This window comes from Notothenia rossii (assembly GCF_949606895.1).
Source record: "Notothenia rossii genome assembly, chromosome: 9".
Taxonomy (NCBI): domain Eukaryota; kingdom Metazoa; phylum Chordata; class Actinopteri; order Perciformes; family Nototheniidae; genus Notothenia; species Notothenia rossii.
The window spans coordinates 34,031,440-34,043,464 of record NC_136907.1 but is presented as its reverse complement, the minus strand read 5'-3'; the positions used below and the strand labels follow the sequence as shown (position 1 = coordinate 34,043,464).

At 41.5% G+C, this 12,025-nt stretch overlaps 2 protein-coding genes across 5 annotated transcripts; one reads left to right on the top strand and one right to left on the bottom strand.

Annotated features, from left to right (window-relative positions):
• Nucleotides 1-2,895: 2,895 nt before the first annotated feature.
• On the bottom strand, nucleotides 2,896-6,194 carry LOC307017824 (uncharacterized protein). 4 transcript variants are annotated; one of them, XR_013802266.1, is made up of 9 exons: nucleotides 6,059-6,163; nucleotides 5,381-5,594; nucleotides 5,052-5,126; nucleotides 4,648-4,689; nucleotides 4,425-4,534; nucleotides 3,902-4,000; nucleotides 3,477-3,544; nucleotides 3,331-3,374; nucleotides 2,896-3,130 (listed from the first exon to the last, which is right to left on the bottom strand). XR_013802266.1 is itself a non-coding variant. In XM_079647643.1 (8 exons), the coding sequence occupies exons 1-5, from the start codon at nucleotides 5,444-5,446 to the stop codon at nucleotides 3,940-3,942; spliced, it is 354 nt and encodes a 117-aa protein (XP_079503769.1). In that variant the 5' UTR covers nucleotides 5,447-6,039; the 3' UTR covers nucleotides 2,896-3,130; nucleotides 3,331-3,374; nucleotides 3,477-3,544; nucleotides 3,929-3,939. The 4 variants fall into 4 exon arrangements, 2 of the variants coding, with proteins under 2 accessions (XP_079503769.1, XP_079503768.1); XR_013802265.1 differs by lacking the exon at nucleotides 5,381-5,594 and having other exon boundaries at nucleotides 6,059-6,194; XM_079647643.1 differs by lacking the exon at nucleotides 6,059-6,163 and having other exon boundaries at nucleotides 3,929-4,000; nucleotides 5,381-6,039.
• A 37-nt stretch (nucleotides 6,195-6,231) lies between these two features.
• On the top strand, nucleotides 6,232-8,446 carry LOC307017823 (uncharacterized protein). The gene is made up of 2 exons (XM_079647641.1): nucleotides 6,232-6,743; nucleotides 7,211-8,446. Exons 1-2 carry the CDS (start codon nucleotides 6,356-6,358, stop codon nucleotides 8,254-8,256), a joined length of 1,434 nt encoding a protein of 477 aa, XP_079503767.1. The 5' UTR covers nucleotides 6,232-6,355; the 3' UTR covers nucleotides 8,257-8,446.
• The last annotated feature ends 3,579 nt before the right edge of the window (nucleotides 8,447-12,025 follow it).

Below are 12,025 nucleotides of genomic sequence, written 5' to 3'. Positions count from 1 at the left end.
CATGGTTTCTTATTTACAAGACTACAGCTCCATGACTTTACTCCAATGGGACGACAGACACTGACAGATTAGACAAGGCACAGCAAATAACCCCAATATTGTCAATTAATGCTAGTGCCTCACCTGGTTTTGTTAGCATGTGCTCTATGGGCACAGCCCTGCTTTGCAGAATCTGATATTTTCTTCTGACTATTCCTATGACTCTTTCGACATGAATACGCACATTAGCTATTTTTCTTGTCTCTTCCACCTCGTATGCTGACAGCTGATTTTTCCCCCTGGTGAATGCAGGCATCTTTAGTGAAGCACAGTAAAATCCCACACTATCGCCAATATCGAACCCACGGTCTGCTAGGACAATATCTCCAGGTAACAGGTTTTTTAGGAGCCCACTCTGTATTGTGATCTTTTTATCACTAACTCTTCCTCCCCAGGCACAAGATATGTAAGTGACATAGCCTTGGGGAGCAACACCAATCAGAAATGTAACAGTATGGTGATGCTTGTAGTTGGACCATGTTTGTGCTCTTGCTAGTAAATTAGAGGGCCTCTCAATAAAAACTTCAAAACAGTCAACAATCACAGCAACTCTACATCCAAATGCCTGTCTGAATCCCATTGGCATTGTAGCTTGAAGAACATGTCGCTCTGGCCACTCAATTATAAATTCTGTACTCTCATGAAGTATGTCAATTAACTTATGCCAAATTCTAGAAGCAGTGGAGAGAGAGATGTTGAACCTGAAGGCCAAATCTTTCAGAGGGAGATTTAGTCTCAGCCTCAGCAAAACTAAAATGAACTGTTCAAATTTGGAGAGCACAGACATAGGGCCACAGGTGATGTAGGGCTCGCACAGTTGAAAAACCTGAAGTAAAACTAAGAAGTTGGGGAGCCCGGTGTAAAACTTTGTCTTCTCTTCGTTGTTCTCAAAGGACTCCTAGTTGAACTTTGTATCCAGTGCCTTTGTCCGAAGATCTCCCAGCTCTGTTGTGTTCTGTCTCAGAACATCCTCCATCCTCTCGATGTCCTCCATCGTTAAATCAGTCTGGCATCCTGCATCTGCATACAATATAGCAGTAGCAAGCATAATTAGTTATTTAAAATAGTCAAATATGAATGTGAATTGTTGTGAAGTTATCTTTTTGACAACCTTTTTACACACATGCAAGTTCTCTGTTCCAATTATTGCAGATTCTCAAGTCAGTACTCTATTTTCTAAACCTAAACCTAATTCAAAGTTTGCATTGATTTTCTGACAATCACATTTGTAATATTTAATAATAATGCTGGTGGTTAATTTACCTTGTTGGTCATTTAATATCCCACTGGTGTCCTCTGGTTGTGGGCTCTCGGTTGTCTGCAAGAGATCCAACAAAGCCTCTGCACATTCTGATTGTCTTTGTTGGTCTTCCTTGAGCTCCATCCTCTGCTCTCGTCGAAGAGATGCCTCTGATCTGGGCTTACTTGTTGTGTGGTAACCGAGGCTAACAGTGGGAGCCCAGTCTACCGACTCAACGTTACCCAAAGCGCTAGGACACCCTAAAAAGTCCCAACAAAGTCCATATTAGACTACAGGTAACTTAAACATGATCAGTATTACTAAGTACATAAGCATTTAACCACAACCCAATAATACATAAACAAAGCCACAAAAACCAAGTTAGCTAATACATCTGATGAAGTGGTCGCTGCAGACACGTGCATTAGACGACTCTGCTCCTCCCGACCGCAGATGTAGGTTTGAAAGCCATTTTTTCCGGCGTTCTTCGGTTAGCTTCTTAAATTGCTCAGCTTTATGGACGACAACCTTCGGCACTCGGTAAAACCTCTTGTTTTTCTCTCGGCCGGATCAATTGGAAATACCGTAAACTACACAACACACCGGCATTTTCACAATGGTAACAGCAGCTAGATCCTCCGTAGAAAATTACTTCCTGACCTCCAATGGAATTTCGCGCCAAAGGAACGCAGCGGTGTGACGTCAAGTGAAACCAAGCTATTGTAAATGTTCAAATGTCTACTGTGAAGGAGATCATAAACCTTAATGCAATTGAATGTAAAACAAAAAGGTTTTGATTGATGAAAGTAGTAAATCGGTCAGATTTGACCCGAACACAACAGGAGGATCAATGAACGCATTTTGTGTTGGCTTTGTTGGAGTTTTGTCAGCTAGGAAGTCAAACTGTTTTGTTGTTATATGTAGGTGTGTATTTCAGATCTATATTTTTGTCCTTTTGGTACAAAGAGCATGTGTTGCGGTCATGTTGCCATTAAGAACAAACGGAAACAGAAATTCTCATGTTGTCAGATTGGTTTATCAAGGACTAGGGAATATCGTTTTAGCTCCTTAATCTCAGTAAGATGCACACTTATGGGATACAACTAGGTGAAAAAATTACATTGCCTACTCCTAGATCTAGTGCCACTAAAGTCCCGTTCAATCTGTAGAGTCCATTCGGGTCAATATAAATACAATTAATGCAAAGCTCCTTTACCCTTGACTCGGCTCTCCTGTGTCTGCACACCCTGTCCATTCTGGTACTGTTACCAAACTACATGTAACTTTCATGACAGCAGCCGAGATGTTGCAGCCCCAGCAGACCAGAGCATAAAAGATTGCTTATGCCATCACAGAGTCATGGAAGGTCTGAAGTAGTGCCCCCTGCACTCCAAAATACCTGTCTCCTCAGCAGATACAGTCTGCTCTGTCTCTTCTTGTAGATAGCAGCAGTGATCCGACCAGTCCAGTTTATTGTTCAGATTAACACAAAGGTACTTGTTAGATTTCACAATCTCAATCCCTAAATATTTATAATATTATTTCATGGGTTATATCTATTTAAAATGTGGTGTAGTAGTGTCTCATGACACAATATTGAAGCATTTGACTCCATGTTGCAAAAAGGGAAATGTTTTAATAAAACAAATCGGTATGTTCACACACACACACACAAACACACACACACACACACACACACACACACACACACACACACACACACACACACACACACACACACACACACACACACACACACACACACACACACACACACACACACACACACACACACACACACACACACTGAATTGACTGGCAGGCTCCCAGGTGTCTTCCCATTTTCTCCCACTGAAAAAAACAATGAATAAAAACAACCATAAGATCATTGCATGTGCCACAAGATAATTTCATATGCATGGGTTATCATAAAACAACAAATTACTTAGGGTCAGTTTTGTAGAAGCCTGATAGTAAACTAGTTATGAAGTAATACATTTATTTATAACGCACAGTCTAAAAAAAAGCTAACCAAAGAGCTGTGTTCTCACCATGATGCGCAAGGCAGCCAGCAGATCATTACCTCCTCTCTTCCCTACACACGGGCACACAAACAGACAAAAACAAGTGTTAGCCAGATCAGCGACTACGGGTAAATGCATTGCTGCTTCATGCTCTGTCAGTTTCAACATCTTACCTTCTCTACCCTTCTGTCTTTTATTCCGTTGTAGTTGAATATCTGCTGCCTTGAGCATTTTCTGCAGCCTGAAATGGTGCAAATAAGAAGTTATAAACAAATGAAGAAAAGGTTTGGACATCCTCCAGACGAATATTTGATTAATGACTTTCATATAGGAAGAGAACATTAGCTAATCTGCAATGTGGCCTATTTGTGTCCAACTTCCTTTTTGTTTTATTTCATGAAATATAATTTCTAACCACCTTATAAATAAAGACAAGTCATTGAGCAAACCTTTATGGTTTTTTATGGTTATTAAAAAGAGAGGGATTATGGAAACCTGGATCTGATATCTTGTGTACAAAAGGACTTGCGCGTGAGTGGGAGAATAGTATACAGCTATTTATTTGTTCAGTAGGATGTACCACAAAAACAAAACATACCCTTATTCTTCTTCTTCATCCCTTCACCTGTGGTACTGCTACACCCATTTGCTACAGAGGTAGCAAGTCTTGGAGAGGAGAAGCGCTCTGTGGGCAAACCTGTGACAGATGTAAGAAAGTTAAATGAGTGACGGTAGAGACTGGGGCATAGATAGCATCACAACCTCTGTGGGCTATAGATGATTTTTTTCCCTTCATGTTCCTGATCTACTGACTTCAAATATGGAGTATGTCAAAATGTATTATGTAACTTAAATAACTTTCATAATATTTGTTGTTAGCGTCCAGCTGTGACTTTATGACAAATCACACCCTATTTATGGAAAGACGGTTTCCCTAAGATATCTGTGAATTGTGATGTATTTTTTTTTCTGTTGTATATGTAAAATGACCTTGGGTTCCTTGAAAGGTGCATTTACAGTAAATGACAAGTGCTATTATTATAAACCATGATGCCAGAGGGCAAATAACACTCAACACTCATTATTTAAAATGTAATGAATCACACAAACAAAACACTAACCCTTCTTCCTCTTCCCTGGCTGGGACGCAGCCGATGGTGTAAGGAGTGAATAGGTGCTTGCAGCTGGGACAGGGATGAGTGTCAGGGTGTACATCTCCTCGGATAGGTTTCTTACATAGAAGTAGAACGAGTAGAATGGAAGAATGGATGAACGCCACCTTCTTCAATGTACAGAACCTCCTATTTTACTGGAATTCGCGATGAACTATGCTGTGCTACTTACCAGAGGACTTGGCGGGGGTGTCTGCGGTGGCAATGGCGACTTCTGAAAAAGAAAAGGTTACAATTTGTAAAACATACAAATTGCTGTTAAAAGTGACAATGACTTTGAAGCTTACAAAAATAACACAAGTTTATATTGCATCAAGTACAACCACTCAATGCACCATGCAAATATAATTTTACCACAGAAAAAGGACACATTGGTCTCTAACCCCACCGATAGAAATGTCCTCATAAGTGCTAATAAAAGTAATGACATTAAGTTCTTAGGCGTTATTTTTCTCATTAGGCAGTTCAACAAATGTCATTTTGAATGGTCAGCTCCTGGCTGTTTATAAAATCCTAATATAATGAATATAGTCAGAAAACAATAAAAAGAGTGGTACAATAGACTTCTGCAATTACTTGATGTGGCTGGCGAGTTTTCCGCAGGAGGCTGTGGGGTTTCGGAGGCTGCTGCAGGCTCTGTATGACTCCAACCTAGATTAAAGAAAATAAGCTTTGGATAGCATCAACAACATCATGTAATTCACTAGTTCTCCCATTTGTATGCTTGATTTAAGGAAGAGGTGTAAGTTAATTGCTGTCAATTATCCTCCTAAACTTTATTAAGAAAACGACATCTAAGTGTCTAATTTCATTTCCAATGACATTATTGGTTAATTCTACAAAAATGTAAGTTACAGTACTACCTACTTAATAATTTCTTTATTCCCTTTAACCGACAACAATACCTTTCGCAACAAATTCAAATAACACCTCCATCCTTCGGAGGCAGGTGGAGGCATTGCTGCTGACATTGCACCTTGGCATCATTACTTCGCAGGTCCTTCTTTATTCCAGGCCGAGCTAGGAACAAGACGCCTCTGGCTCCAAGGGCCTGACATTTTTCCAGCTATCTAGTCCGTGACTGTAAGTCCCTCCCCAAGCTACAACAAAAACTGTATCCTGTTTAGAATAGAATAAAAACACTTGCATTTTTATTTAATTTGAGTAAATTAATTTAGTATCAATGCAATAATGGCCCCTTACTTAGTTTTAGTACAATTTCAAAGCAAAGCTAAAATTCAGCGGTAAAATATTATGTCATCGAAACGTAAGGTTACACAACTTCTACTATCTTACAAGCTTGACCATGACATTGCACTGTAAAAGCACTATCTTGAATTTGACGAAAATATATGATAATGTTAATCTGTTGAAATCCTATATATAAAATTGTTTTTATAATATAATCTAGAATTATAGCAGTACTACAGTATAATACACTGCAACGTCGTCTACTGTGTTACCAGCTAGAATAAGACCATTTTAAATGTCCCTGTAAGTTTTGCATAACAAAGAGATAAATATATGACACTGTTAGTCGATTGTAATGCTATATATAAATCGTGAAAAGTTTAAGTTCTTACCTGTGGGCACAACTACCTGTGTGTGTGTGTGTGTGTGTGTGTGTGTGTGTGTGTGTGTGTGTGCGTGCGTGCCTGCCTGCGTGCGTGCGTGCGTGCGTGCGTGTGTGTGTGTGTGTGGGGACCTTCACTCCTGAGCTATACACAAGTTATTGAGCCGTTTCCGCTCTACATCCTGAACTCCTCCCTTCGATGCAATGCACTTCCGTTTTGGCGGACTGGGTTTGTTTTGCTAGCTAGCTCCGTTGTGCCGACAAAGCACTGATATCGCAGAGACAAAGAGGATATAACAATTACAACATGAAGAAAAGTGGTTCGGGAACTACGTGTGCGGTAGTTGGTTGCAATCACTCGAGAAAGCACCTGAACGAGTGGTTAGATAGAGAGTGCTACGACCACAAACCAGCTACGAAGAGGCAATGTCCATGCGCTCCATTGTTGACATTTTTTCGCAAGCCTTATACCGACTCGGAATCAAGGACCTGGCTGAAGGCATTGAATTTAAAGAAACCACCCCGCAACGTTTTTGTTTGTTCCTATCACTTTGTTGACCAAAAACCAACCCAGGATAATCCTTTCCCAGCGTTGTGGTTGGGGTACAATCGCCCTCCCCAGCCAAAGAGACGTCAACTCACCCAGCGGACCACTGCCTCCCCCCAGATAAAGAAACGCAGACTTGAAGCTGAGGGTAAGTTCAGCAACTTTAGCTATGAAGCTGACAATACTGTTAATTATGAATAAGTTGTCATACACTAACATTGCTACCGGTATTTTGCTAAGGCAGTTGATTGTTTTGGAGATGGGACAAACAATGCCCAGGACGGCTACTTCATTAATTGTGTGTGTGTGTGTGTGTGTGTGTGTGTGTGTGTGTGTGTGTGTGTGTGTGTGTGTGTGTGTGTGTGTGTGTGTGTGTGTGTGTGTGTGTGTGTGTGTGTGTGTGTGTGTGTGTGTGTGTGTGTGTGTCTCTGTGTGTGTGTGTGTGTGTGTGTGTGTGTGTGTGTGTGTGTGTGTGTATGTATGTGTGTGTGTGCACCTGCGTGTAGATAGATAGATAGATAGATAGATAGATACTTTATTGATCCCCAAATGCCTGCCTGGACTCTATGCCTGCATTCATTTAGCTCCATCCATGTTTTCTCTTCCCCTTTTTAGATGCTCCTGAAACCTGTCAGCCTGCCTGTGAGACTGAGCCTGCTACACCAACATTTCAAGATGCCCAGACCCAATGGGAGGATCCGTCACATATTGACCACACATACTCTTCAACAACACAGTCTGTTAAAATAGACAAGGCCACACAGTGCGAGGCAGAAATGGGTCCTACTGTGACTAGCACCACGGTCATTGATGATGCTAGGTCCCGGCTGTATACAGGAGTGCGTATGGTTCAATTTTTCACCCTGGTGACGGTGTTGTTGCCTTTCAGTAAGCCATCAATTACCCTCCCTGTTGTTGACCAAATCCTGATGACCTTGATAAAGCTAAAACTAAACCTAATATTAGGAGATATTGCTCACCGCTTCAATGTGTCTACATCAATGGCAAGCATTGTGATTAGTCACTGGATTGACGTGATGGGTGAACAGTTCAAAGTCCTGATCCCCTGGCTTCCAAGAGAGACAATTCGTGCCACCATGCCCTTGTCGTTTCAGAGGAACTACCCTCGAACCACCTGCATCATTGACTGTGCCGAAAGTGCCATGCAGAGAGCCACTAACCACGACTCAAGGAGTGACACTTTCAGCCAGTACAAATCACGCAACACTGTGAAATATCTTGTCACTGTGGCCCCTAATGGGCTAATCATGTTTATATCTGACGCCTATGCTGGCAGAAGCAGCGATAAGTTTATCACCATGGACAGTGGGTTTCTAGACTATCTGAGGGCTGGTGATGAGGTCATGGCGGACCGTGGGTTCACCATTCGAGACTTGCTTGATGAGAGAAGGGTCAGTTTGAACATCCCTGCTTTCACCTACAGGCGCAATCAGTTGACCAATGAGGAGACGACACGCACCAGGCGAGTAGCCAATGTCCGCATACACGTGGAAAGAGCAATCCAGAGACTGAAGGTCTTTAAGATTTTATCCCAGACCGTTCCCATCAGCATGGCACCGAAACTGGACAACATCTTAACCATCTGTGCTGGCCTAGTTAACCTGAAGAGTCCACTGATCAGAGTGCCTCGTGAGGTTTAGAATCTTGCCTCGTGTCCCTGTCTACCAACACCCAGCCATGTTGTTCATTAAATACAGATAAACACAACAAATACTGCATGCATTGTATTTTTTAATATTATATATGAATATTTTCATAGTGATGTAATTGTGTGGGCTGCTTTTATATTTTAATTTGTAATACCTGTTAGGATTAAACATGTGATCTTTCTTGTTGAAGCCATTTCTTTAGTTTCCTCTCAACAATTAATTCATTCAGTGTTATTTATGTACAGTATGAGCTTAATATGAATGATGAACTGTGTTAAAAGAAATTGTAGCACTCTAAGGAACATATGTAATGCAATAACAGTGCAATAATGAAATTAAATTACATCAAACTTTATTTTCACTCAAACAGTACAGGCACATATGATATATTGCACAGCATAAAGAGATCATGTAAATTGTGCATTATGTAAACAACAGACAACTGTTGGCTCCTGAGGGCATGACCTAAATAAGGCAGTTTATTTTGGTTTTAAAATGCTGAGATATTTACTGCAGAACTGTAACCTTCCCTCAACAAAATCGTCAACAATTTTCGGGAGCATGTGGGCAAAGTAGAATGTGCGCAGCCTTATGATATGCCTTCAGACTGTCCATTGCTTTTCCATCTATTGCCATGGATTGAACGAAGTAGGAGCACATTTTGCTGTACGTTATGCTGGGCCACGTCGTCATGTTATCCTCCCAGTCTTGCACTGAATTCGGGTGGGGGAGAGTAACGCCATCTCCAGTCAAAGAAGTAGAATCGTGTTCCCAAGCTAGCATCACTGTTAGCATCGAAATCGCTGTGTTTACACCAGTGCCCGTCTGACTGTTTACACCGGTTTACACCGACAGACGCTGTGCAAAAGACTTCCGGCGGAAATGAAGTGCATTTGTGTAGGGTTATGGCGCTACCCGTGGTTTGTCGCGTAAACTTGTCTATAGATGCCTGTCTTAACACCCCATGGCCCTGCAGTCGGCCAGAGGCTGTAAAAGTCCTGGAAAGCAGGCAGGCACCTCGTTTGAGAGATGACTGTGTGTGTATTAGAGAGCGTGAGGAGACACATTTTTACCGCCCATGCTTGACTGTTTATCTGTGCACTTTCAACTGTATACAATACAACACAAAAATGCCCAGTGCTGCTAAGAAATAAGTTCAGAAAGCTCTGAAAGCTCTAACAAAAGTAATTCTCCAGGTATTTCAGACAGAGTATGCGGATTCGGTCTGATCAGAACAAAGAAAGTCTGCACACATTCCCTTACTGTCACACTTTCCTCTTACTATGGCCCGTGTCTGTAAAGGTGGAGAGACTGTCTCCCCCCTTCCTGCCGGGGGGGGTGTGTGTGTGTGTGTGTGTGTGTGGGTGTGTGTGTGGGTGTGTGTGTGCGTGCGCGTGTGTGTGTGTGTGTGTGTGTGTGTGTGTGTGTGTGTGTGTGTGTGTGTGTGTGTGTGTGTACAAAAGAGAAAGTGGTAAAGAGACAGAGATGAAGATGGTAAAAATGGGGAGAAGACAGGAAGAAATGTAGGAAATATAGCTCTGCTTGACAATGCATGACAATTTACAATCTCACATATCATCAACAAGCTTTAACATTGGGTGTAATTTACGAGTTAAAGCACTAATCAATCAGGGGCGGACTGGAACAAGGACAGCTCTGAACGTTTTGTCCTAAATAGGACCACAACAATCAATCAATCAATCAATCAATCAATGTTTATTTATATAGCCCAATATCACAAATGTTACATTTGTCTCAGTGGACTTCACAGTTTGTACAGAATATCAGTATGACAATACGACACCCTCTGTCCTTAGACCCTCACATCGTACAAGGAAAAACTTCCAGAGAAAACCCCACAGTTTAAAGGGAAAAATGGGAGAATCAGCGTGCAGTAACAGTCTGTCGATGGTTGTCATGACATTTCTTCACAATACTATTAGTTGCCACTGTATGCAAGTATGACAGCCACAATAGGCATTTTTCCAAGCTTTGTATATACAGTGCCAAAAGTATTTAACTCAACATTTTCTTACATTAACTTTGTTTCCAACACAGCATTTACATTGTTAGCAGTTATGTTTTGGTTTACTTCTAAAGGTAATTATTCTAAAGGTTCTTATTATACATCCATGGTCTGTAGTTTGTGTATAGCATAACGTTAGCATTTTGCTTCTGGCCATTAGATTTATGATTCGAAAATTATAAAAGTAGGGTAGATATGTGGAGATTATCCGGCTGAACAAAAGGTGCATTTATGAAGCAGGTTCGTTTTCCACAGATCTTATTTCGAGCTATTTTCCCAAATTCTATGGAGAAATCCCATTGACTCTGAGACGAGGGAACCAATAGTTGTAAAATGCTAACTCACTTCCGGGTTGTAGGACTTACCACTGCACCATAGCTGTGTCCAAATTCAGAGGCTGGGTCCTCCTGAGGACCCAGCCTCGCAGCCCGCGGAGGAACCAGCTTGGGTCTTCCGCGGACTGCGAAATGAGACGGTCTACGGAGCATGTCCTTGTACGTCACCGGCAGTTACCCCTACATTTTGCCGCCCGCGTCACCTAGCAACCAGCTGCAGTCACAAGTGCCGGTGTCGGTACCAGATGTGTTCGGGGTACCAGATGTGTTCGGGGGCCGTCTCTTACCAATGACGTCACGCATTGTACGCATTGTGATTGGCTGTACGGTAATTTACCCAGGGGTGCTCGGGGGAAAATCACATCTACAGATCATGACGAACCGAATTGAAGTATTCCGATACTCCTAGCGTGTGACAATGTTTCTGAAAAACATGTTAAAAAAACATTCAAACGGAGCAATGGCTGTACGCCATTGGCTGTACGGCAACTCAAGAGGACCATCATACACGGTCAAATTCCGAATATTTAAACATAGCCTACACTTCATTCTTTACTTTGTCCGTTATTATATGTAGAAGATATTACTTTTTTCTCCGTGATGTTGTTTCCATAGAATCCTTTTCCGTTTCACAGAACACAAATTGGGTTATTTACATAATTATGTTTACACTACTACTCCCATACTCCTAGCGTGTGAAAATGTTTGTGAATAAAGTTTGCAAAGTCTCCGCAAACGGAGCAGTGGCTGCGATGCTAGCTTTGCGGCTAGCGGTTAGCATTTTCAATGGAAATATACATTGAAACATCATGTTTCAGTAAAAAGAAGGCCCCACTGATCATCTACTCTCTGAGACGATTCGAGGGATGCCTGACTTGAGTTTCTAGCACCAGGGAAAGTGGACAAAAGTGCCCCAGATCAGCCTCTTAATTTACCCAGGGCCTAGTGCTTGGCTTTGGTTATAAAAATTCAGGAAACTCCCCTGATTATTTTTATTAACCCTTTCACGCCTGAATTATGAAAGCCTCAGTCAGGATCTTTTTACCGAGTGTTATTATTTCTCTTGGGGCATGAAAAACAAGATTTGAACTTTTTTTTTTTTTATCTAGTTTTTTCAAAGACATTTTTATATGTCCACTCAGTTGGACACTATGCGTTCAGGGTTTGAACTGAAGAGATGTACATTTTGAAAAAATTATAAAGATGTGCAAACTTAAAATTAAATTATAATAACATAAGTATATTGATTTATGGCCCAAAAAGATATTGCAGATGAAGTGTTTTCAAGATTAACCAGGGCCAGGGGCCAATTTGAGGCCCCACGCACAGTTATTTGATGAGTGCTAGTGGAGCCTCACAGCAGCGAAACCGTGCCGCTCCACCCTAATTGCGCCATATA